The following is a 26,963-nucleotide window of genomic DNA, read 5'->3' as shown; positions in this document are numbered from 1 at the left end:
GAGGGATCATAAAATTATTTAATATTTGCACATCTCATCTTGCTCACATTAAACTTGTACTTTAGTTTTCTTTTTTATTTATGAACACTTTATATCTTTACCTCAAACCTTTGATGAAATAAAGTGGAACTTTAATTAACTAATATTATATTTCATGCTTGTTGACACTTTCTGCTCATTTTTTTTAATGTATTTGTATTTTTCCACATTCAGTGAAATTTATTTTCAATTCCAGAAACTTCTGAAAATGTTCCCTAGGTGTTTTAAATGGAAGAGTATAAACTAACTTTTCCAAGCATCACTTTGAACTTCCTTTCTAGAGGTTCACAGGATGCTTTGGTGGAGGAGTCTCAAGTTCACAAGCCATTTTAACCAGTGGATATTGTTAATCCAATATCCTAATGGTTGATTCTGGACACTAATCCTCTGCCTAGCATTAGCCATGTGAACACCAGACAGTAATGTTCCTGGATAAAGTAACTTCTGCCCCTAAGAATACACCAATCTGTAAGCCATAAACTCTGGTTCTTCAAAACACATGCACACACAAAGACATACAGAGAGAAACTCTGCTATTCAGCAGATATTATTAAATTGTCCCATAAATCCAACTTAGCCCCTTTCAACTTGTCATTTGTTTTCCCCCTTCATTCTTCAGCATTCTTCTTGCTTCCTTGCTTTTTTAATTGGAAGAAAAGAAAAGAGTTATATATTTGACCTTTTCTTCATAAATACCTTACCAATTTCACTCCTTTCTCTAGTAAGGGAAGTTCCTAATGTGCAGTTTTGCCTAACTCTTACTACCTGTTTTTTTCCCTAAGATAAGATTTTTTAAGGCTTAGAAAACATGCCGAGACTTGCAGTGCTTTTTATAACCATTTTGAAACCTCATTTGAGGTAGAGGTATTTAAGGAATCAGGTGTGGTCTTTTTGTAGGTATAAAATCTATATTTTATTTGATTACTTGAGATCCTTCCAGTTGAAAAGAATGTTCTAATTGTTGCTGACTTCAGTCGTTGTAAATAATCCATTGCTTATTGTGTTTCAAAGCTTAATTTATATTTCTTAGTGATAAATATTGTCCTGTAGATCTGTTCAGTTTTTTTAAGACATGAAGTTTATTTTTGCCTGTTTCTGTCTAAATTGGGTTGGCTAGGGCTTCTGGGTTGGGGGGAGAAGGTCTTCTAATCATAAGTTGTGATCACTAAGAGATCTCAAGAAGCTATTTCCAAGAAGCTATTTCCAAAAGGATTCAAGGTAACAAGTCCTGAATCAGGAGAAACAAGTAATGAAACTCAACTATAATGCTTCAGTTAAATGGGAGGCAGAACAGGATAGTTGATTAAAAACTCTGGCATTTGGTTGCCTGGGTTCAAACTTTGGCCTCAGTACTTGCCAGCTGTGGTGTTGGGCAAGTTACTTAATCTTTCAATACTTCAGTTTCCTCATTTATAAAAATACGAATAATCATATTATCTACCTCATAGAGTTGTTGTGATGATAAAATGCGAAAAGTCATACCAAGCACTTAATCATAGTGCTACTGTAATTTTTTACTTCTAATGGAATCATTGGCAGGAAAAAAATGCGTTTACTAGTATCAAAAAAAAAAAAAAAACCCTGATAGCCTTACTTACAATCATTTTACCACCAGGAAGAGAAGAAGCAAGCTAATTTTAACTTAATACCAGCTACATTCCAGAAACTCTGTCAAGTGTTTTAGCACATAATGTCTATGCTGGAAAACAATTCCTAGAGTACATAATTGCTGGCTTGTTCAAAAGCAAGTTTGGATATCTTGCTGACTGAACATCAGATAATGACTAAGACTAGTCACATATGTATCCTTCGCCTTGTGTATTATAGCAAGTTACTATAGAATTAGGAATGTAATATTCAATACTAAATTCTTTTCTATACTTTTACTTGATATTATGTCTAAAAATTGTTTGTATTCCATGTCATGTGGAAATATAGAAATATTTAGAAAATGTATCTTTTTTTGAGTGTATGATATAAAACAGGTAATGTCTTCCATATCAAGAGTGCTGTAGTTATTATCATTGCTGATATGTGTTCCAGATATGTTAGGCTCTTGACTGGGGTTGTGTTTTCAAAGTGGCTACTGTGTTATGCAGATCATGATCTCTATAAAAAGTCCTTCAGGCATTTAGGACCCTAAACTCTTTGGGACACTTTCCCAGTGCAGGGCTTTATGGAGTACTGCTGTCATGCTGGGGTTGTACTCCCCCTAGCCACATTCCTCCACGGGAGCTTTCTTCTCACAGGACTGCATGATTAATTTACAGCTTTTTATCTATTCTGCTTTTGTTTCTCTAGTTGGCAGAGGCTTGAAACCTGGGCATCATCAGTACCATGGCTTTATGCTCTTCATTCACTAAAAATAAGTCATTTTTCAGAGACAGTCTCCACATAGTTTTAATCCACAAGAGATATAAGTGGTTTGAGTGCATGGGAGGAAACATTCAATAGCTAATAAAAGGAAATCAGAATTCCTTGGGTTGAGAAGTGCTAAGAAGTGCTGTCTCTATTTGCTGTTGAAAATGAAATTGGTTATAAAAGTATGCTTTTATTGCTTGTATTTTTGACCTGTCTCTTTCTTCAAATTGCATGCTTTTTGACTGTAGATGTTTTACAGCAGACTTTTTTCCTTTTTAGCTTCTCACAATGTCCAGTGCTTATAAGATCTAGGGGGTAATATGAAGTGTCAGGGAAAATCTTGCCTATCTAGGTGCTAAAGAGAAGGAAATAGACTTTTTTAAAAATCATTTATCAGTTTAGAGAGAAAGGTTTGGAAATATTTCTGAACTGTGTCTTGTATTACCTTACTTTTTAAATAGAGTCTGCTCTCCACAAATTAATTGTGGAATAAAATTACAAATTACTTGCTAGTTGAAAAAGACCATTTTAAGCACTGATTATTATACAATTTTGTAGCATGGTATTGAGTCCAAGCTGTTGGGCTTAAGTTTTTCCATTTGTATCTAAATACTGATCTTTTTAAAGTAAGAAACAAAAGTTATTTGATCCATAGTATTGACAAGAAATGAATGCCTGTGAGTGAGGAGGCCTTCTGAGTTAATACAGCAAAATAACAAGTCAGGGAAGAATCTTTTTGATAACCATATGTTAATTCCCTTTTTTCTCTAGGATATTTCCTGGTTTGATGATAAGGAAAACAGCCCAGGAGCCTTAACAACAATATTAGCCATAGATATAGCACAAATTCAAGGAGTATGTATATTGCTTTTATTTTTAAATAGCTTATGTATATGGTGTACGTGCATGCACATACATACATGTCTGTGCGTATATGTGAGCTATGCTGAGATGACCCACATCATTAAGGATACCAGGTAAGTCTCAGGACTGACAAGGAGCTCTCAATGAAAGATAGAAGGAAGCCTTTCAGTTCTGGATAATTTTAATCAAAAATAAAGGAGATTCAGAGCCTGTAATAGGATAATCAGAGGACTAAAGAAGATACCAAGAGTGAATTAGAGAAAACAGCTCAGAATTAAATAGTAAGACAAGAAAAAATAACAACATGAAAGCACACACACATAACTTAAGTTTTAATAAAAGAGGGAAGTTTAGTTTTTCCTTCCCCCAGAAAATAGGATTTTTTTAAACATAAGGCCTAGCAAGTTAAATTCATATGTACATCTGGAAATGATTCTGTGCTAGTTGTTATACAGATCAAGTTAAAAAGATATGTGTGATTATGTCTGATCACATGGTGTGTAAATAAAAAGCATGTTTATGTACCATATTCAAAATCAGTGACAGAATGTATGTCAAAGTGATGCTTAAATAAGTATAGGGAGTAAGGTTGTATGGAAGAAATAAAGAGTAATTTATTAATTTTCTTCCAATTATTTTAATAAAATTAACCTTTATATCACAAGGGAGATTTCAACTATGATTGAGAAAAGGAGTATAAAACAAGATTTCCCACTTTTAACTTAAGTGAGAATTTTTTTATCTCCTTGTTAAAATAAGAACTCTAGCAGAGTTGTAGACTTTCCCTTTTCTTTATCATGCATGTGGGAGGAAAGGAAAGTCAATGATGTACCTCTGAATAACAGAAAAGTCTTGAAAGTATTTTTTTCTGTTTAGAAATACCAAAATGTTGATTATAGCATTGCTACCAAAAAACAATGGTCAACTAAAACAGCTCTTCAAGATTGTATTTTCTTTTGGAAACTATTCCCACAGGACATGGCCACTATTCTAACTTTTGTAACTTTTGCAAGACCTCTTTGTTCAATACATACATGCAAGGATATGTTTATATTACCAGAGAATAAAACAAGTAGGTTACAGTTTTGAATATTCACATGCTTCGATATTGGTATGGAAAACTAATTTTATGATGTAGAAAGAGCTCCAGAGGAAAGGGGGCATCATCATCATCATGTCTTCCTGAAACTCTTTTTGAAATTTTGAAAACAAGGCTCTAAATTTCATTAGGCAGTATTTAAATTTTAAAGTAGGCTGAGGAGCTCTATTTTATTGGTATAGGTGAAAAAAATGATGGATAGAATTTCAGCTAATAGTTAAGTAATGAGCATAGCATTAATCTTCCATATCACAGTAGAATTATCTCAATGACAACATCTGTGTTTAGAAATTCCAGGGTTCACTACTTTGGGCAGAAATATCAATCCCTATAATTCCCTTTGAATCTCCATTCCACAAAACTTACTTTTTTTTCCCTTTGCTGTGTGAATGTTTTTGCTTTACTACCTATCATCATTAAGATCTTTTAAAAATCCTATGACATAGGTATTCTTAGTAGCAGCTCTGCATTATATGTGAGACATCTCTTTTAGCAAGTATTTATTTCAACCAAAAGAACAAATTAATACTAAACATCATCACTCTCCTAACTTTCATTAGTTGTTTCTAATAAATAGCATTGTCTCTCATTGAGAGAAATTACTGAGAATTTTTGTCAGTGTGATTCTTTGTAAGTATCTTACTAATACCACTGGTTGATCATTTGAAAATTTCCTTTTGCAATTAGTAAATGTTGGTCTCATGATAACATCTGGACAAGTCAAATCATTTTCATTAAATGAGAACTAGTAGCTAAAGACTAAATGGGTAGCACGCTGATGGCAAATTTTAAATTGCAGAATTTAAAAAGCAAAACAACCAGAGAAGGATTCCAAGAATGAGACTGTATCTACCAGCATGTAATTCATATAAACCCTTGCTTTGCCATATATAGGCAGATTCATATCTAACTTGAATGGATACTCTTTCAATCAAAGGAAGAATTATTTACCAATCCTATTTGTCCACTATTTCTTGTCTCACAAAGACAAACTGCACTAGAGATGAATCAAGAAACAAAAATTCAGGATCATGTTTCCTATCATATGAACCTAAGTAAGACATATTCTATCTCAGTTTCTTCATCATGTTATTTCAGTTAAATGTTATTTTATCAAATGTATTAGGGTGGCTGTTCATAAAATAGCTCATTAATAATGATAAATACTACTTTGAAGCCTTTACTAATGACCAAAAATGTAAGCTCCTGGCTGTTTTTAGGCATTCTAATACTCTGAGAGTCATGAGAAAAACATGTTAGTGAAATAAAGTTATGGGACAAAATGATTCCTGAAATAGTTGATTGAATACAGCCAATTTAATTGATTTTTTTCAACCCAAGATAATGACTTACTGCCAGTACATCTGTCAACAGACTGTTTTTTGCATAATATGTAGTTTTATTAAATGTGTAAGACCATTTTAGATTCTTTGGGAGACTAAAGTCCCTAAAATTACAAGGTATTTCTGCATATTTTAGCAACCCCTTTTTATCATTCAAAAGTCTTACCTCACTTTTGTCCACAAGAAAGTGTGTTATTGATACCACAGTGTACACTTGCTATACCACTGACAGACACAATGTTAGTTCTAAGAATTCTTCTCATCAGAACTATAGTTACATTGCCCCAAGAAATAAAAATTTTGTTTATTAATACAGAAAGCCCAGTAGACTGATTAGATAGAACTAGGATAGCATTACCTGGACAGTGGTGACCTCACTTCTTGATTTAACTTTTCGGCATGGATAGTATATAAAATATCTTACCGTTACTTATGAGTTAGACAGTGTGAGTAATCATTGAAGTCACTTTACTACCACAGTATAAGGTTAGCATATAATTGCTGTTTTGCCTTACAATTTTAGGTTGAATTCATTAGGAGACATTATGAAGTCTACAGCAAAAGCTAATATCCAAAACCATAGTGGTTAAAGATGGTGGTTCTTGTAAAGGAAAATTTCAATCTCAGCCCTGAACTCAAAACATTGAAGTAAAACTTTACCACTACTAAACCCTCAAACTATTGTGTGGGAAGACAAATAAAGATATTCAGTTTCCACTTTTGAAAAAAACAGAAATAAATATGGTTAAGTCAATATGAGCAAATAAACTTCACCATTGAATACACTAGTCCAATAATGTCTGGTAAATTTTTTTATTTTCCACAAAATACTAATGAATAATACAATGAAAAACAATAAGCTTTAAACACCTTACATTTTCAGAAACTTTGTAAATTTGCCCAACTAAGCCTTTTTTTCTTCTACAGATATTTTTACCACCATGAGCTGTAATACATCTTAGCAGATGACACTTCAGTTTGTACTCACACAGTTTTTTTTTTTTTTCAACTTCTTTGAAAATATTCTCACCTGTAGTTCCACATGGACTATTCACAGCAGCTAATTTTTCAGTCACTTCAAACTCAGCATTGATTCCTCAAAAAACCAACAATATTGAGCAGTATCAATAACATATGTCAGCCTATCAAGAGCCAGTGAAAACTACTCAAAATGATCTGTCTTGGTTTTTAATTGATGATTGATGTTGCTGTCAGTGTTCTCAAATTTTTGAACAACTGTTCTCATCAGAAGGCTTATTGTCTGAGTTCATGCTCTCTGAACACATTTCTCCCACTATTGCAATCAAACACAATTTAATTAACTCACTATCTGTAAGTGACTTTCTTTGCTTAGCTAATAAATGAGCCACTCAGAAACTTTCTTTAGTTTGTCTCATTTTCACTTTTAAGTTTTACGAAGAAATTCTGCTAAGATGAATTTTCCGTTTAAAATTTTCTAATTTCCATGAATATTACTTTCCTGTGAATTAGAAATTTTGTGATGAGTGCTTAGTCTGGTAATGTTGACCTGTTTTGTATATTTTTAGGACTATATAGTATCATGGCATAATGAACACAACACTGTGGCATCTAAGTAGAACACAACGTGATCCGTAGTCCACTGTGCCTTAAAAGCAGGACATTCAAAGTGCACTTTTCTCTTCCTTTCTTGTCTGTAGATGAGGGACATGCAATGGTAATGTTTAAAACTAAGATAAAATGTCACAGTATAGCAATACACGTGGCACTTAACATGCGACTAAATTATAATCGCATCACAGATTTGTAGCATGCTGAGCAGCAGTACAGAGTGAGGAGAATGGCATATATGGTTTCTCTAGCAACTTCTCAACTCTCATTATAGTGCTAAGACAGCCATAGACAATAGGTAAACAAAAGGATTGGCTGTGTTCCAATAAAACTTTATGGACACTGAAATTTTCATTTGTAGAATTTTAATGTAGGTCTTTTTTATCTTCCTTATCTCTTAACTTTTTGAATATATGTTATATAATGACAATATCTTTTAATGTCATTATCTGCTAAGTCTAACATTTGTGTCAGTTCTGGATCAGTTTCAGTTGATTGACTTTTATGCTCGTTATGGGTCCTATTTTGCTGCTTTTTGGCATACCTGGTAATTTTTGACTGGATGCCACATATTGTGAATTTAATATTTTGGGGTACTGGATATTCTTGTATTTCTATAAATGCTCTTTTTTTGTTCTGTGATGTAGTTAAGTTACCTGGGAACAGTTTGATCCTTTGGGGGTCTTGATTTTCAGATTTATTAAGCAGGACTGGAGCCTACTACCAAGGGAATTCCCTTCTATATACTCTACCCAATGCCCAGTGAATGATGAGGTTATCCAGTCAGTCTCATATGGCCAAGCATTATTCCTGGCCCTCACTCATGCATTGCTCACTGGAACTCAAGGAGGACTCTCTGCAGATATCCAGATTTCTCTTTCTGTGTACCCCTCTCGTCTCCATATTACGTGCTGCAAACTCTAGCTTACTTGTGCTCTCCAGACTCTCAGCTTTGTTTATTCAACTTATGGAGTCTGCTGGGCTCTGTCTGAGTTCACTCTTCCTACTCTGCAGCCCGAATGCTCTTTCAAGGGGTAAGCTGGGGAAAAGATGGTACCCACCTTATTTGCTTCCCATTTCTGCCCTTGGTTGCAGTATCTTGAAAAATATTGGTTCATGTATTTTGTCTGTTTTTTGTTTGTTTCAGATGGGAGGACAAATCTATTCCCTTTCTTCATATTAACCAAAAGCAGAAATCCTGCCATATAGAATTTTATTTCTATAATTGCATACTGAGCTTCTTTTCATTTATTTTCTTATGGTAGCCATTCCTCTGGAATTTTCGTATCAAAGTTGTGTTCCCCACATTTAGCATAGTACCTTAGACATAGTAGATACTCCATAAATAATTGTTATCTTAAGAATTATTTAATTATGCTTTCCACTCTTAATTTCCAAGAAAAAAATTCTATCTTTGTGCATGTTGCTAAAGAATCTAAGGAAGTTAATCAAATTTTCTCTGACTCCAGTTCTAAATTCTTTCTAAAAGTACATTATTCCTTTAGGTCTTTAAGATCATTTTTTATTTTCCTTTAGTTCTTGTAGTATTTTTCAAGACCAAATATCTGTTGTTTTCTGTTAGTTCTTCCTAAAACAGGAAAATACATATTCAGATCCTTCTTATCCTATTACCATCACCAAAAGGCAGAGTTTGTGGCCTGCCTTGGCTGCATTGACTGAAGAGTTCAGTAAGTTTCCGGTAGCTTAAGCTAAATTGCCATATAGAAAGTTATATGATCATATTTTAGCAGATTAGTACAAGAGTGGGTAACTCAAGCTTATCGAATAAGCAATGTTATGCAAGTGCAAGTCACTTTGTAGAAAGTTCTTATGTCTCCGAGAAAAAGCTTAAATACAAGACTGTCCCATCAAAAATTTGCCAAGTTTACACTTGGATGTTTTAGAAATGAGGTTGGTACGCATAGTCCTTAGATTAATTTTAAGTGACTCTCAAATATTCATCTAGTGTGGCTCTGTTAAGTACCTCTACCTCTTTCTCCAACACACTACATAATTTTATACACAAAAACTACAATTCTCAGCATGCTTTCTGTCTTTACTTTTCCCATTTTCTAGTTCTTACTTCATTTTCTTTTGATTTACAGTCAAAAGTCATAATTTTTAAAGTAAATAGGATAAAAGCAGAGGAAGGCAGTGAGGAAAGGAACCATATTATGGCCACCTAATAGGAAATATACAAACAGAAAAAAATAACTGCCCACTGGGTATGTTTTACACTTTTGATGTTATAGATATTGTGCCAAGAACTGAGATCTGAATAAGGAAAAGTCATTGCTGTCAAAATATGAAAAGAAATTTTAAAGTGGAAATTAATAAATGTATAAAGGCTTACAAAACATAGCCTCACGTGTAACTAATGGCAAGTAATTTCTTAGTAATATTTAGATAAATGTTATGTTAAAAGAATAATGAATATCTTATTCTTAAAAAAACTTAATTGTAATTTTTAAAAATACTTCTCACTATTTTATAGCAAAAACACATACGTTTTATGTGGCTGTAGGAGCATTCAGTAGTTAATGTGATGTTGGGTGGGACCTCCAACAGTACAAGTGCTTAAGTTCCACGCCTCTTCATCCAGCTATCTGATCTGCATAACACTGGAACTCATGGTGTGGGTGGGAGGAGAGGAGGAAGTACAGTATATTAGTTTGCTAGGGCTGCCATAACAAAGTACTACAGACTGAGTAGCTTAACGCAGAATTTATTTTCTCACAGTTCTAGAGGTGTAGGGTTGGTTTCATTCTGAGCCCTTTTTCCTTGACTTGTAGATACTTGTCTTCTTGCTGTGTCCACACATGGTCTTTTCTGTGTGCCAGCATGTCTACATCCAAATTTTCTTCTCTTGTTAAGGACACCAGTCATATTGGGGTAGGTCTTACCCTAAAGACATCATTTTTATGTAATTGCCCCTTTAAAGGCCTTATCTCCAAATAAAGTCACCTTCTGAGGAATTAGGGGGTCAGGACCTCAACATATTAATTTGAGTGGGGGTTGTGGGACAATTCAGTTCATAATATACAGCATCATTTATCTCTGCATCATTCTTAAACTCTCAAGAAACAGAGTGTAAGTCAGCATTAAATACCAAATGACATTCCTATTTCAGCTTCATAGCTTAGAGTTAGTGTATAATACCCTAAGGCATTTAAAATAGGTTACCTGTCTGAGTTTTCAATATTTAGTGGTTTGTCTGGTGTTTGCTGTTATTTGTTTTTACTTTTTCAGAGTTTTCTTTGATAGTTTAGTGAAAAGTGGGGAAATAGTGGATCATTATCAAATACAGTCTTGAAACTAAAACCACTGAAGTTTTTTAGGAATTAGTCAGAGCCTTGAGGGGAAAGAGGGCTTTTTTATTGTTGTTATTTTAAGGATGATACTAATCTGGGGGGTGCTTCAGTGAAAATTGATGTAATCTTTTAGAGAAGCAATTTGACAATATCTATGAAGAATGCAAGAGTATATACCCTTTAACATACAATTCCACGCTAGGAATTTAACATTAGGAAATAAAAGATGAGCACAAAGATTTGCACAAAGATGCTCAGTATGCCTTTATTTTTAATAGTGAAAAATTGGAAACAATCTACTAAATATTTTTTGAAGACTATTTAATGACCCAGGAAAAAGCTTGCAATATAACGTAAAGGGAAAAAAGCAGGGTACAAAGCTGTAAACACACAATAATCCACATCTGAATGTGGGTATGCATTTATATCTGGAAGGATGTAAATTTTAACATTATTTAAACCCTTTCCAATGGCCATGTTTCCATGATCAGAACAAAACGTATGTTTTAAAATGTGAATTGATGTCTTGGTTAATTATAGCTGTTTCTAGGTAAATAGGGGTTCCATGTTTTCATCCCAGCATAAAGGAATATAGCATTTCAGTTTATTACTTATCTCATGTCCCACTAAAAGTTAATTCATAAGACATGTTGTTCTCATAAAACAGTTATAAAGCTATTTCTACGTAAGATTTTTTTCTGAATTTCTTTTAATTTACCTTATATCATGTTTCCAACTCCTTTCCCATCTTAATATTGCCTCTCTAGACCTTTGCTGAATGAAACCAAGTTATAAAATGCAGAAAGGAGAATGCAAGGTATCCTATCCAAAGTATACACCTCAAGGAATAACAGTCATTCAGTTCAGCACTACTATGGTATAGTGGCTAGGTATAGTGGCTAGGAATACTGGCCCTTTTTCAGTGAAAGAGGAGCAGTTAAGGCTGGGTTTTGGAGCCCACGTATGGAGAGCTGGGCATCCATGTAAGGAAGCAGCTTCATATGAGAAAGCCAGCCCAGACCAGAGTGAGGAGGATATCCACACAGGGAAGAGGCAGGGACCATGATAGCAGATTGGTTATGAAAGAGATTGATCACATAGCTCTAATAAGGAAAATGAGAGCCAAGTTTCTCACTGTTGAAGAAAAGAATAACAAGGATTGGGAGGAAGAAGGGGGAAATAATCTTGTGGTTTTGGATTGGAACTGAAGGTATTGCTATAAACTCATGGATTTCAAGAAATGTAAATAGAGAAATAAATACAGATTTCAGTGTGTGCACGCATCCATACACACAGACACACACATGCACATACTTACCAGTTCTGCTCATTAACATTCCACTAATAATGAGCACAACTAGCACTATATATTGACTTCTAAATAACATTCTCCACTAAAAGGAGCCAGGACTCCTTGGAGAAATGACAGATTCCAGGGGGAGGGCCTGGAAAATCTTTTTGTGTCAGAAAGTAAAAACATACAAATAAAGATAGGAACATGTCAAAGAACAACAATATGAGATATAAGGCAGACAAATAAAACATAGTGACTTCTTAGTATAAGACATTTTTAAACTATGAGTATTATTTAATCTCCAAGTATAAATTCAAAATAAAATCTATATATAAATCCTAAAAAAAGAAAGACTACCTTATTTTGCAAGAAACTGTAACAGCAATTCTTGTAAATTTAAAATTAACTGACTTTTTTCCAAAATATATCTGATGTAGGCAACAGGTTCAAGGATTGGTGTCTTAATACAAAATGCAACTAACATGGGACTTTCAGTTATCATTTCTTTCATACATGGATGGGAGATGACACTCTTGATTCTGAGTATTGCTCCAGTACTTGCTCTGTCAGGAATGATTGAAACTGCAGCAATGACTGGATTTGCCAACAAGGATAAACAAGAACTTAAGCGTGCTGGAAAGGTAAGATAAAGACTGTTGTTAGCCATCATAACATTTTAAGAGAAAATTAATAAGGGGTCCCATCTTTACAATATGTTGACTGCCTTTCTTAGGAATCTATAAATGTGTTGTAATTTATACAGATCAGTTTAGGATGAGGGTGGGATATAGACATGTTACAGCAATAGGGTGTGTGATTTAGAGCATGGGCTCTGGAGTCAAATAGGCTGAATTAGAATCCATATTCTATCACTAACAAATATGTGGTATGAGAAAATTATATCAACCTTTCTGGACTTAAGTTTCTTCCCCTGTAAAGTGAGAATAAAATAGTATTCACTTACAGATCTTTATAGAGTATTACACAAAACAGCTAGCATTGTTGTTATATGCAATAGATCTGGAAGACTGTAAGCACTCAATAATGTCAGTTGTTGGGGAATTTGTTAACATCATGATTCCCTATTCTCTGATTGTTGAACAATTAAATTTCTTGAGCAATTCTGGGTATTTTATTTTTCAAAATAAAAAGGAAATATAATAGTTACTGAATACAAGGCAAGGCACTGATATTGGTAGTGTCTAAAACAAAGTTTTAGAGACAAGGACCATTTTTGTACTGATAAAGAAGAATTATTTATTTACTTGGAAAATGCTTTCACATATTTAAGCTTCTCAGGATCAATCATATTCATAAAATAAACATTGTGGTGGAGATTTAGGAAAACAGTAATGTAGTATCATAACATCTAAAAAATGAAAGCAATGTCATTTGCTCCAGCCACTCACCCAAAGTAGGAATCTCTTATACAATATCCCTGTCAAGTGTCTTTTTCACCCTTTCCTCCAGGGCCAGGCTATGTCTTACTTTCCTAGACTGTTGCCTACCCCTTGGATATGGATGGCAGGCAGTTCTCCTTCTCCTTCTCCTTATTCTCCTTCTCCTCCTCCTCTTCCTTCTCCTTCTTCTTCTTACTCTTCCTCCTCCTCCTTCTTCGTCTTCCTCTTCTTTCTCTCCTTTTCCTCTTCCTCCTCCTTCTCCTTTTCCTTCTTCTTCTTCTTCTTTTTTTTTTTTTTTTTTTTGGTAGCCTTCTAGCTTTGTCTTCTTGGCTTTTATCTTGGTAGAGGTCCAAAACTTGTTTCTCACGACAGCCTTTAAGAAGCTGCACCATGTAAATGCCAAGTCTTCTCTTGGCCATTCAGCACCAGCTCCTTTAATGGTATAGTTTTAAAGATCTGTATCACATTGGGGAACATTCCTGAATATGAAAATGATTTAATGTCATTATGGTCTGTATCACAGTGACTGTATCACATTACATGAATATTCACAGATAGGGATCCAACCAAGCAGAGAACTCAAGGACATCTGGTTTTCGTGACCCTTTCCACCTTTCCTGTACTAGATCAGGATCTTTGGAATGTCTGCCTGAGCATTACAGACTGAACTACTTCGCATATATTTGCCTTAAAGACAGTGAAAAGTTGTTCAGCCCTCCCTATGTGCAAATTATCACAATTTCCAAAATAATCTGGCCCTAATTAGTTATATTTACTCATCTTAATTTTTCTGTTATGTACTTTCGTTGTATATGTGCCTTTGATTTTTCCTTTTATTATTATTATTGTTATTATAGTAACCTTGGACTATACTGTCAGTAACTCCAAACAAATAGGCAATCTGTGTCCTTTCCCACCAGCTTTTTAATTAGTCAATTTACCATACTCCAAAACTTAGAATATGGACCAATAAAACATATTGGTCCTTCTTTGGTTGCATGTGTAGGTTTGGATAAATTATCAAATGTTTTATGTTTCAGATTTAAAATGACCCTATTAGCAGTTTTAAAAAGACTATTTTCTAAGGTCCTCTAATGGTATTAGTCCTTTCTCCATTGTAAAAAATGACCACAAGAGTTTTTTGTTTATTTTCCTCAAGTTTTCAGTATGCTTATCCATTTTCGCAAACTACATGTTACAAATGGAGGTTTCTTTGAGTTCGTTTTAAAATTATGAATATTTAGAGGAGAATCAACATGTTTTGACCATAGTCTAGTTACCTAATTCTCTCTTATAACCCATGTTCTTCAGATAACTTTGGGTATCCACCAGGGTCTTCCTCTGTCCCTCAGTCCACTCTGCCAGTCTGGAAATAGAATGTGAAAGCAGGAAGTTTCTCTTTCAAGGCAACATGTGTTCTCATGTCCAAAAAGTTATTCTGAGCAAAAAGTCTCCTCCATTTTGGATCTGCCTTCTGTTTGAAAACTACATAAATATGGATAAGCATTAATTATATTTGAATGAAATATCTTTTTAAGTTCACAGATATCAAAATGATAAACAATTACATAATATCTTATACAGAATTCAAAAGCCACACTCCATGTTAGTTTATAGCAATGTTCCTGAGTCCTCTGATTGATATTTGCATTTCTCTGCTAGAATAAAATAATTATTTATTTAATTCTTTCTGCTGTCTTCTTAAATTATCTCATAATTCATAGGATATCTCCTTTGCTTAATTGCGTATGAACATAGTGCTCAGTAATGTTTGATCCAACTGCCCATAGAACCAGTTTAAATGGAAATTCAGTGAAGACTTGAAGGGGGCTAAATTTAGATCAGTGGATTAAATCTTTTCAAGAGAAATTTTCCTTGAGACATTTATCCTAAAATATTATTTTCCTATTTTATTTGGGGGGAAAGAAAAAAAGGAGCTAAGAAAACTCATCAGAAAAACTTACTGACTTGATGTACTTAATATGTTCCCATTGTAAGTGACTGGAATTCAAAACCAGGAGTTTAGCCACTACTAACTTTATTTCTCTACTTTATTGTCTTGTTTTATAAGATAGCAACCGAAGCCGTGGAGAATATACGTACTATAGTGTCATTAACAAGGGAAAAAGCCTTTGAACAAATGTATGAAGAGATGCTTCAGACTCAGCACAGGTGATCGTAGATTCATACTGATTGTATTAACTATAGTTTGTTCCTGTAAACGTAGTACTCTTGGATGACTCTAGTGGTTTTCCTCCCAACTACTTTGCTCTGGAATCTTCCCTAATAATGATAACATGTCATAATTTCTCATATAACTCCACCAAGAGACTAGAAGAGGAGTTTGAGAGCAAACACCGTTAGAATGTATGTTTTAGGTCCTCCCACACTGCCATGAACTATGACTAAGTGTGCATATTTTTCTTAATACCCTGAAACAACATTAAGGAAATAACATATTTAAGAAAGACAGTAATATTGTTCAGCCCTTTATATTGAATCTCTAAAATTTTTCACATTTTAAGATGAATATATATGCACAACAAATGTGATCATTCCTTTTAATTTTGAACTATTCCTCCTTATCACATTTCCTTAGTGATACTCTTTGTATTACTTTATCAGAAAGATAGCTTTCTATTCTTTTACACGCATGCTTGTGGTTGGTACCGCCCTTTAATTTCCACTACTTATTCTCTTAGTGCAAGATTAGGATAGAAAATATTTTTAAAACAAATCCCTTTAACTCATTATCTGTCCTTTCACAGACCTTGCCTATTCATTTGAAAATACATAGAGGCAACTTTGTCACACTGAACTATAGTCTATAGCTACAGAGAAAATCATTATATTTACTATTTTCTCTGTAGTAATTCGCAGTAGTTAAAAAGATCACTTTGTCTTTAATTCTTAGGGAAGAAAATGTACATCCCCTAAATGATAACATGTCTTATCTTCTATATTCTTTACTCTACTATTATTTAAATAATCTCTCTATACTTCATGCCCTATCATTTAGTAAATTTTGTGCATTTCAGAAATACCTTGAAGAAAGCACAGATCACTGGAGTCTGTTATGCATTCAGCCATGCCTTTGTATATTTTGCCTATGCAGCAGGATTTCGATTTGGAACCTATTTAATTCAATCTGGCCGAATGACCCCAGAGGGCATGTTCATGTAAGTCATATAAATAGATAAACCCTGTAAATTAGTTATGTACTTAAACTAACCAGAAAGATGTCTAGTTTATAGTGCATTATCATTTAAATCATATATGTGTGAAAGACATTCTGGGGAAATTTTTAAAAATTTTGTTGTTATTTAGTATCTATAAGTACTGTCAAGCTGGTAAAATAGTGATATAACACGGGTAATATGAGTTAAACTCCCAAATGAATTGCTTCCTGCTTCAGTCTACTAGAATGTGGGAATATAGGGGTAAAATATGCCTTCCTGTTATCCATTCCTTTTACTTGAGACTTCATGGAACTCCCAAGGTGGAGATAGCTTTATCAAATAAGACTGTAAATCAGTGAGGTGGGTTCCTTGCTAAGCAAATACTCCAGAAGAAACACATGCAAATGAGTATTTCTCTTCAGAAAGGCCACATTTGGAATTGATCATAGCATCCCAATGAAGCTACCTCTTCCCAAAGCATTTGCTGGGGCTTCTATTTTGGAACTCTGTTCACATAGTTATGAATTTCTTTCCTTCATAGAAACACGTACATTCAACTTCTAAAATTGGAAAAATTAATTTTGAGTGTTAATGCTAAGCTTCCTAAGTCTCCCTAAAATGTAAGATTGTCACTAATCTAATATGCTAAACATACAGACTAGAGAAATCTGTACAATATTTGACTCCAAAAAGTAACTTTATGGTTTTTTAACAAGACCACCAAAACATACACATCAACGCAAAGATCAGCCTCTTCAAAATAATGACTTGAGAGATTACAAGAATGTTGTCATGAATGTTGTCATTTGGCAAAACGTTGAGAACTCCTCTTTGGGATTTACCTCTCAAGACTCAGGAACGTTCTTTTGAATATCCTCATTTGTGGCACGTATTTGTACTTTGAGGATATATTCAGTTGGAGGAAATGACCAAAAGTCATTTGAAGCCAAATACTTTAAGAATAACTTAGAATAACTTTTAGTTCCTTTTCATGTGATTATTTATTAATTTATTTATCAAACATTGACTGAGTTCCCAGGAAGTTTCTTTACTAGGCACTCAGAAGAAGAGTCCACAGTTCACCAATCCAATATTCTTGAATCTATAAGGCCACTGAAAGGTTTCCTGAAGGAGATTTCCTTGTAAAATTTCTGTATTTAAAATTTCAACAGAAGTTTTAGGCTCCCTATTCTACCATGTTTTTGTACCCTCTAAAACAATATGCAGTATTGCTTGTGTGAACATATAAACCATAATTATGACGTTTAGCCTTAGGCTTCATTCTGATTACACAGATTAGTTTACACAGATAAATTAATAAGAAAGCAAATGTAGAATTACGTGAATTAATTTATTCAGTTCACCAGCCTACACTATATTAGCAAGGTTTGTCCAATGTTCTTAGGTAATGTAGGCAATTACAAGGTTAAAAGTTGGTTGTATTCCAAAAGTTTGTTTGCAAGCCGGTTGTTTGAAACTCAAAACATGTTTTCCTTAATGTTGCTCTAAACTTCCTGCAGCCATCTTTAAATCCCCAGGGCACCATTCCTTCAAATAACTGGTCCTTGGTATTAGTAGAAAGCAAGCGAATTAAATATATTTGTGCTAATACAGAATGTCTGATGATTTTATCAATTCTCACAGACCTTTCCTTTTTAAAAGCAATTACAATCCAAATTCATTTCTAATGGGTTTATCTGAAGGTAGAATAACAAAGCAATCAAGAGACAACCACCTCATCTTTCCATTACCAAACACATTAGGTACCACATGATCCACCATGCTTGCCATCTTCCTGGAAGAACTAAAGTCCTTTTCTACAGTGGGTTTCTGCAATCATCCCTTCACATCAATTTCTGTCACTACTATTTATTTGCTGTATAGTCACCTGTCTTGAGAAAAAGAAAGAAATCTCTCCCATGATCTTAAGTCTCCTTCTGCCTACTTTTGATGGCTCTGCTTTCCTTTGTAGCAAAACAAATTCCAAAGAGTTGCCTGTGCTTGTTATATACACGTTTTCACCTCCAATCTTTCTTAAACTCATTCCAATCAAGCCTTGGTTCCCACCATGCCAATAGGAAGATTCATTATCAGGGTCATCACTGACCTCCATCTTGGCCACCCACAGAGCCAACTGACGTTCAGTTCTGCCATCTCACTTAACTTGACCTCTCAGCAGTGTTTGATAGTCTCCTCCCTGAAACATTTTCTTCTCTAGGATCTTCTCCTTTGATATTGACCCCTCCTTCTCTATTTCTTCTGCTGGCTTTTGTTTTTTCTCCCGGGCCTCCACGTGTTGGAGGGCTTCAGAGCTCTCAGTGCTCTTCACCTACACACTTTGGTGATTTCATCCAGTCTGATGGTTTTTAATATTATCTGTGTCCTGATGACTCCATTCAGTGTATCTCCAATTCTGACCCTACTCCTTGACACCATACGTTTATTCTACTACGTACTGGACATGTCCACTTAGATATCTAATGATATCTTAATGTGTCCAAAACACACTTTGAGGTTTTTCCTCCCCAAAGGTTCTCTTCCCAAGGCTTCTTCATCTTAATAAACAGCACCACCATCCATGCATTTCCTCAGCCCCAAAATCTAAAAGTTGCCCTTACTGTTTCTCTTTCCTTCACCCACCACATACAGCACCAAGTCCTAACAGCTCTAACTCCAAAATACTTCTCACCATCTCTACTCATGTTATCCTCCTTTTTACCTTCTGGCGTGTCTTAACTGGACCTCTACAACCACCCCACTGATGTCCCTTGCCCACTCTTGCTTCCCTATAATCCATTCTCCACACAGTAGCTAGGCTGATCTTTTAAAACACAAATCCATTTCTACCAATTTACTAAAATATTTTAATGAATTCCCAATGAAATTTGAATAAAACTACATTCCTTATTCTGACCTAAAAGCTCTATACATTTGGTCCTCTGCCCTCCTTTCCAAATTCATCCACCACTATTTTTTTATTTTTTGTGAACTGCACATCAGCCCCCTACTTGCATTTCTGTCCCTGGACCTCCCATCTCAGTGTTTTTGCACTTGCTCTTTCCTCTGCCTAGAATAATCATTTTCCAGTTCTTTGTTGGGCTGCTACTTTCTCACCAATCAATGAGCATTGATTAATGAACAGGCCTCTGCTCCTAAGTCCACTCCTCAGAGAGACTTCTGCTGCTGACCCAAAGTAGTCCCCTTACCCGTTCTCTTCTTCACTCTCTATCCCAGTACCATGTTTTAATTTATGTATAGCACTTACCACTATGTGAAATTATCATTTTTGTTTCTATATTTATCAAGTGCATAGACTCTAAGGTCAGTCAGGGCAGAGCTTAGCCTATTTTGGTCACTGATGTTTCCCTAGAGCCAAAAACAAGAACTTGGCACATAATAGACACGTAATAAATATTCATTGAATGAATAACTGAATCAAAAATAAAGGGAGTAATTTGGAGTGGTGCATAATTAGGCAGTCAAGTCATTACTGGAAATATGTTTCCAGAGTCAACTTTTCCACACTATTCCTGTTTTTCACAGATTCTTCTTTGTTTCTTCCCTCTGTATCCAAATGTCTAATACCAGGTGCATTGGCAGAAGGACTGGGTCTAAGTCAAAGACAGCCACTTATGTAAAAAGAGGATGTTTGTAATTGGGAGTCTACTTCTCCATATTGAGATCTGTTTAGATTAAAATTAACAAAGATTGTTCTTCGTTAAAGAATGATACAACTTCAAAATCATGCAATCACTATCATGCCTGCAAATAACATGAGGCGGGAAATTTCTTGAAAGGGGCCTCTCAAGACTGCCAGCCATTCTGTTTCATATGATAATCACTATACAGCAAATCATGATTGAGTTCTTACTCAGTATTAAGGATTTGTCAGACATAATCTGCTTAATCTTCTTAACTACCCTGTGAAATACTATGATTCCCACCTTACAGCTGGGGAAAATTAAAACGCAAAGAGGTTACCTATCTTGTCCAAAGTCACTTAATTAGCAAGTGACAGAGCACAGATTCAAGTTCATGAATCGAGGTGCTAGAGGTTTTGATTAGTAGACATTTATTATTTATTATTTTTATTACTAATTCTGTAGACAAACCTTCATAGAACCTTTCTATAAAATTATTGTTTTTTAAATCCTTGTGTATTTTTCAAAACATTTGAATATCCAGAACTGGGCTGATTCTTAACTTAAATGGAACAAGTAACTTGCTTAATGTTATTTTATGACCCTAAAATACAGGAGAATCAGAAGGATCCCCCCCATACAAAAATTTCTCCTCCTACTAGCCTAACACACTTCCTGAGTTTTTTCCATTAAATTCATTATAAAGGATCATTTCTGAACATATACACATTTTAGCTGTGTGAACATATGTAGGACTATTAACATGAGAGCACTGATTAATGAACAGTATTACATTGGTATTTTCCAGTACCCTGAAGGAAGGAAGAAACGAGGAGCTATCTGAACTAGGGCCACTAGTATCACTTGTTATTTGAGTTTTATTCAGCCAGACTACAAACAAATCAAGGATAACTATACTTCCATAGCATGGACAAAGGAAAGAGGCTCTGGGAAATATGGGTATTGGGCTGTGCACAATGTGAATAGACGAGATTTGTCTTCAACAGCAAAGTCTTCTTCTTTCTTAGAGACCTAAGTGGCCCCCCAACTGTCATGAATGTGTTACAAGTTGTCCCTTTAGACACACTAAATTATACCTGGACTAGAAGACTCTGTGTCTTCCAGAATCTATGGTGACAGACAGCTTTCTGTCTGATCAGCTAATTAAATAGAAGATGTTCACAAAGAAAACTCCTTCTTACTAGAACCCTCTTTAGGTAAAAAGAACTTTGTACCATTCTCTAAATAAATGGTTTCCCAACTCACTAATCAAGAAGCTGGTTAAAACTGCAGATACCTGGAGCTCACTCCACAAATTTAACGCAGAGATCTGTAGATCTGGTGTAGGGCCAGGAACCTACATTTTACCAAACATTCCAGATTATTCTGAGGCACAGAATCTGAAAATCACACCTTAAGAAATATGAGCATAGGGACTAAATCCCCATAGCTACTTAAAACCTCAGGGTTTTTTGTTTTTTTGTTTTTTGGCCATTACTAAAAACTTTCCTAGAAGTTTGAGAAGTCATATTTTAGTTTATTGTGTAAAATAAAAATGTTTTATTCTCTCTATAAAATGTGAATGTATTTTCATGATTTATAGCTACCGGGATGGGTAAGCTGTATCTCTTTCAGAAATGACAGTGTGTCTTATAGAGGAAGACACACAAAGAGGGTTTTAACAGCAGAATCCCTTGATGTACTCATAATATTAGTTTATCAGCAAAGCTACTATCAGCCTTAGCTTTTTCTTCTTTAAAAATAAAGGCAACATACATTTCTTAGGGTAGAAACTGTCTCCACCTATCTCTGTGACTGTAGACATTTCTCTGAAATGAGCATTTTTTAAAAGATGATAACATTTTCATTCTCCTGCCTTGCAGTCAATGCATTAGCCTTTAGAAAATCTCTTGCTTATGTTCTCATACACATACATGCAGTAAACCTCTCCTCTTCTGCCTCTGTTAGCCCTGGCAACACTTTGGATTTACTTCAGAATAAATGTACAGATTTTGAGAAATGCAACATAAGTTTTTACTCCTGTCTGATTTTTAGTGCCTTTAGGTTAGCTTCCAGCCAACTTACCTTTTTCAGTATAGTCCAGAAACCATTAGTGCCCATCAGAGGTTTCTGCAACTCTTCATACTTCCACTTCAGAACTTAACTCTCTCTCTGTTTCTTCCTTCTTTGCTATGCATATTAGCAGGAACCTAGGTAGAGCAGATGAGTAAAACAAATCAAGGCCTGACAGGCTTCGGTACAGTAATACAAGCCTCAGCTTTGAAAACTGCCTGAAAAGCAGAACCAGGCAGCTTATGTGTTGTGGCCTAGTCCTCCAAAAATCCAAATGTAGTTCTTCACAGGAAATCATATTGGACTTTGAGTATTAAATGTGATTAATGGCCAAAAGAACAGTGGGTTTTCGGTGAATATTAATAGTTGGTTAATAGCTTGAAGTAAAAAAGGATGGAAAGAAGCAAGCTATGCCTCCACTACCATGTTTGCTCTGGTAGACCAGGCAGTCATGGAACTGTGGTGACATTAAAATTAGGAAAGCAACGTTAGTTAGCCAAAATAAGGAAAACAGGAAAGTCTTCTTTCAGTGTTCACTGCCATGGCAGCCACCCAACTTCTCCCACAGACTGATTATCCAGAAGAGAGGAGGACAAGGTAAGGAGACCAGATAGAGGAATCAAACACTGAAGTGACCTAAAGGAGACAAATCAAGGGAGACTTGATATCTAGAGTTCTCTGAAGATTCTAAAGTGGGAAACAAGTGGTAAAAAACCCCAACACTCAAGGAAAGACAGTTCAGGTCGGCTTTCTACTGGAAGGAGCACTGTGTAAGGGAAAACACAATGAACAAAGAGGTTCAAGTTCCAGTCCTGCAGTTTCATAGCTATGTGATCCTGGACAAATTGCTATTTATCTGAGTTAGAGTCTTCTCATTTGTTAAAAAGTAATAGGAGTTCCTGCCTTACTCCTAGGTGATCAAATGGTATCATGAATATAAAAATATTCTATAAAACCCAAAGTACCAAATAAATATAAGTTGTGTATTTTCTCGCTCCCTTCCATTGAGAAAGGCATTTAGGCTGGGAAGAAAAGTTATCTTTGGATTGTTATATGGATGTTAAGGGAAAACAGTATGAGTATGGGAATAATTTAACCACTGCCTCTGCGAGGCAAGATACTCTGCCTTCAAATCAAACAAAAACAAAAACAAGAAAACAATTAAACTTACTGAGTGGGAACTTCAGTTTTGGTTTGACCTGCAATGCTAATCTACATATATCTATAAAAATGTAAGAGCTTATTTTCCAAGAGAAAGTGTCCTATTAACTTTCAGTTCAATGAGAGGAATAGTAATAACGTAAACATTTATTGAGTACTATACTAAACATTTTATATTATTAATATGTTTAATTCTCACAACAACCCCATAAGATGTAGATAGTCTTGTTAGCTCCTATTTATCAATAAGGAAACAGAAGCACAGAGAACATGCCCAGGGTCACACAGCTAGTAAATAAATGCTGAGGTTCGGATGTAATCCCAGTGGTCTGGCATCAGAGCACCGTCCCTGAACTCCCCAGTGTACTTCTTCTTAGAGTAAGTCACCAAAGGTGTACAAATTGGGTATGGGAACAGAGTTAAGGGACAACAAATGGATCTGAACCAGTAACTATGCTGGGTATTTCTATTTGGATCAGTTGTATTAAAATTAGGATTGTTCATTTCTGTGCTATTTCATATTGTTTCTAGCCAGAAGATCTTTTTAAAATTCCAGTTGTATTTCAGCAGCAATGATGGGCAAGTGGATTTCCCCATTGCTTGGAAATGCCTGAAAGGATCATTGTAGCGAGGTTGCAGTGACAATGGCCCCATGAACCCACTGAGAATCCATAAACCTAAGAAAGTAGAAGCCCAGCACCTGAAAACCCTCTCCAGACCTCTTCCTGCTCAACATTCTCCTCCCTCAACCCCAGGCAACCCAAAGGATTTTACTATAAATTCAGTAAAGCAGTATAAATTCAGTGTAAATCCATACAGAGATAAACTGTAGTTAAGATTTCTTCTCCTACAGACAATTTAAGCTTAAGAAAATTATGGAAGTTAATTTTTAGGTTTTTTAATTCCTACTTTATATATTTTTGCTTCAAGAGTTATTTCAACATGAAAATCACTTCTGAACTATTTCTTGTAATCTTATCTATAGGCATGAAGGGGCTATATAAGCCTTTATTATAGATTAATAATACTTTGACAAATGCGTTTTAGTGACTTTAAAACATTTATCATTATAGAAAATTATTCCTCTTTATATATCCTAAATGGGTGAAATTCCCAAGACCAACAGTGGCATAGGCAGTCAGCCTGAACATTTCTCTGGAGTAAGCTCTTGGTTAAGAAGCCTCTACGAGCTCAGACTGATTTGAAGGATCTGGCTTAACTGTCTCATGGAGTTACAGCTCTGGTTATTGTGCAATAAATACTTTTTAAGTGAAAGTATATGGCAGTTTAGTTCACTCTAGCTATTTGGACCAGGATAGATTCTGTAGAAGACCAGCCTTGGCCTCTTTATAAAGAATACACCTGGAAAAAATAGTATAGAGGAAATGAATGTCCCTGACTCAGCCTCCAGGTGGTCCCATCACCACAAAATTAGGTTCCTCAATATAATCCTTATCAACATCAACCCCTATCCCACCTAGCCTCCCCTCAACACATACACAATAAGGACAGCATCAGGGCTTTTAGCTGGTACTCTCCCTCTCTTCTAAAACTTCTTCTTGTGCTATTGTGCACCCTTCAGGTCATTTACCTCTCACAGATACAAGTTCTGAAAGGAAGGCCCTTCTCCCCTTCTCAGTGAATTTCACTTTAGGGGAGACCTAACAAAGACATTAGCCTGTGGACATTTATACCAAATGCTTAAATTAAGTTTAATGGTAAAAATTTTAGGACAGGTAGATATCTTGGCATATCTCAAATCAGAGGAGGAAAGTTGCTCTGAAAATCCACCATCCCTGTGGGACTAGAACTCAAATCTCCTGACTTATAATCCAATTATTTTCCCATCTCACCTGCTGACTCTTGAATCAGACTGAGTCTTGTTTGTTCTGATTTTTTTCCTTGCATTAAAGAAAAAAAAATAAAACTCTGCTATGTTACCTAATTCAATAACCACTTCTGATATTTATAGCTGTGTATTAAGTATTTTGAATGGCATTTTGAGCTCTAAATAATTTCAGTAAATATTGGTACTAAAAATACCTTGACATCACAACTATTGGCTACAATAATTTTAGCATCACATACCCCCATAAACTGGTTGTTTTTATATTTTATACAGTGTTTGACCTTTGTAAGACAACAAGATTCAAAATCCGAGGTCTAGGTCACTGAAGAGATTGTATCAAAATCTACTCCTTGGTAGTTTCCATCTCTGGAGAAATTCACAAGGAGACCAGAATGTTTAACCTTGCTATAATCCAGCACAGCAAACAAGCACTTGGGTTCTATAATGTCCTTTTACTGCCCAATGTTTAAATACTGTCAGTGAAACTTGTCCAGTCTCAGCTGAATTTTACCTTTACCTCTGCCACTGAGATGCATTATTTTTCATTCCAGTAATATGTTTTCATGTCTAAAATGAAAAAGAAAATGAGAGAAAAATATTTAACCATGGCCACGTGATATGCCACATTTCTGTGACTATTCTGTGTGCTTCCAAACATCGCTTGCATACTTACCATTTTATTATTAACATATTTTGAAACTGAGGTAATAATCTAAAGCAGACTGAAAAGATCAAAGCTCTTCTTCCAGTCTTGCTAAGGTGTATTATAGTCAGATTTTGTTTTGAGGACCTGAACAAAGTCCAATCTCCATGCTTTATTCTCTTTAAATCATGTAGCACTCCAGGCAGATAACTAATCATCTGGCATCAATTATTTGTTCTAATTACATTGTATGCAAAAAGAGAAGAAAAAAAACATTCGTATCTACTGTGTAAATTCAGATCTTACTACTGGAGACTCATTCTTCCTATTGTTAGTTGAATTCTCTGTCAAATCCCCAAGCAAATGAGCCTTATATCAAGGAGGCAAAGAGGTTTTATATTCACCAGTTAGGCCTTTGATCTGTGTTTCTAATTGAAAGAGAATTTTTCAAGATTACCTGAGCTCCAAAGTTTATTTTGGTGTACAGAGCAAGGAAAGATCACTGTGTGGTAAACAATTACAAATTACAAAAGAGGTATCATTTGGGAGCCTTCAGCATTAGTGGTGTTGTCTGAGCCAAAAGATTATATACCTGTGCCTGCTTTTTCTTTTACTTGCAGAGCTCTTGTTTGAAAATGGGCCTAATTGAGATTTGAATGCTTTATCTTTTGGCAGAGTTTTTACTGCAATTGCATATGGAGCTATGGCCACTGGAGAAACACTTGTTTTGGCACCTGAATATTCGAGAGCCAAATCTGGGGCTGCACATCTGTTTGCTTTGTTGGAAAAGAAACCATCTATAGACAGCTATAGTCAAGAAGGGAAAAAACCAGTAAGCACAACTATGATTTTAAATGTCCACTTATTATTAGTTGTTCATATGCAAGCTCTCTAAATAGAGACTTAACTGAAGGCATTATTTGATAACTGCAAAAGATAGTGCTATAAAGAATTAAAAGCTTATATAAATAATTGTTACAGCTACAAAGGGAGAAAGGAGGGTCTTAATCAATCAAATGTTCACCTCTACTACTAAAATGTACATATTTTATATTAAAAATATACACTTCTAGTTTATTTGCCTGATGCCGTGAGAATGTTCATGAACAAAGGATT

The 26,963-nt window shown here is 35.0% G+C and overlaps 1 protein-coding gene across 1 annotated transcript in view; it reads left to right on the top strand.

The window, feature by feature from the left end:
* ABCB5 (ATP binding cassette subfamily B member 5) overlaps positions 1–26,963 on the top strand; it is an 87,598-nt gene that overhangs the window by 47,974 nt on the left and 12,661 nt on the right. Inside the window, exons 19-23 of the mRNA XM_010967185.3 lie at positions 3,172–3,255; positions 12,339–12,542; positions 15,373–15,473; positions 16,340–16,480; positions 26,523–26,679. Coding sequence (XP_010965487.2) covers positions 3,172–3,255; positions 12,339–12,542; positions 15,373–15,473; positions 16,340–16,480; positions 26,523–26,679 — 687 coding nt within the window. The remainder of the gene's footprint in view (positions 1–3,171; positions 3,256–12,338; positions 12,543–15,372; positions 15,474–16,339; positions 16,481–26,522; positions 26,680–26,963) is intronic.

This window comes from Camelus bactrianus, chromosome 7 (assembly GCF_048773025.1).
Source record: "Camelus bactrianus isolate YW-2024 breed Bactrian camel chromosome 7, ASM4877302v1, whole genome shotgun sequence".
Classification (NCBI taxonomy): Eukaryota; Metazoa; Chordata; class Mammalia; order Artiodactyla; family Camelidae; genus Camelus; species Camelus bactrianus.
This window is presented reverse-complemented; position numbering and strand designations above follow the sequence as displayed.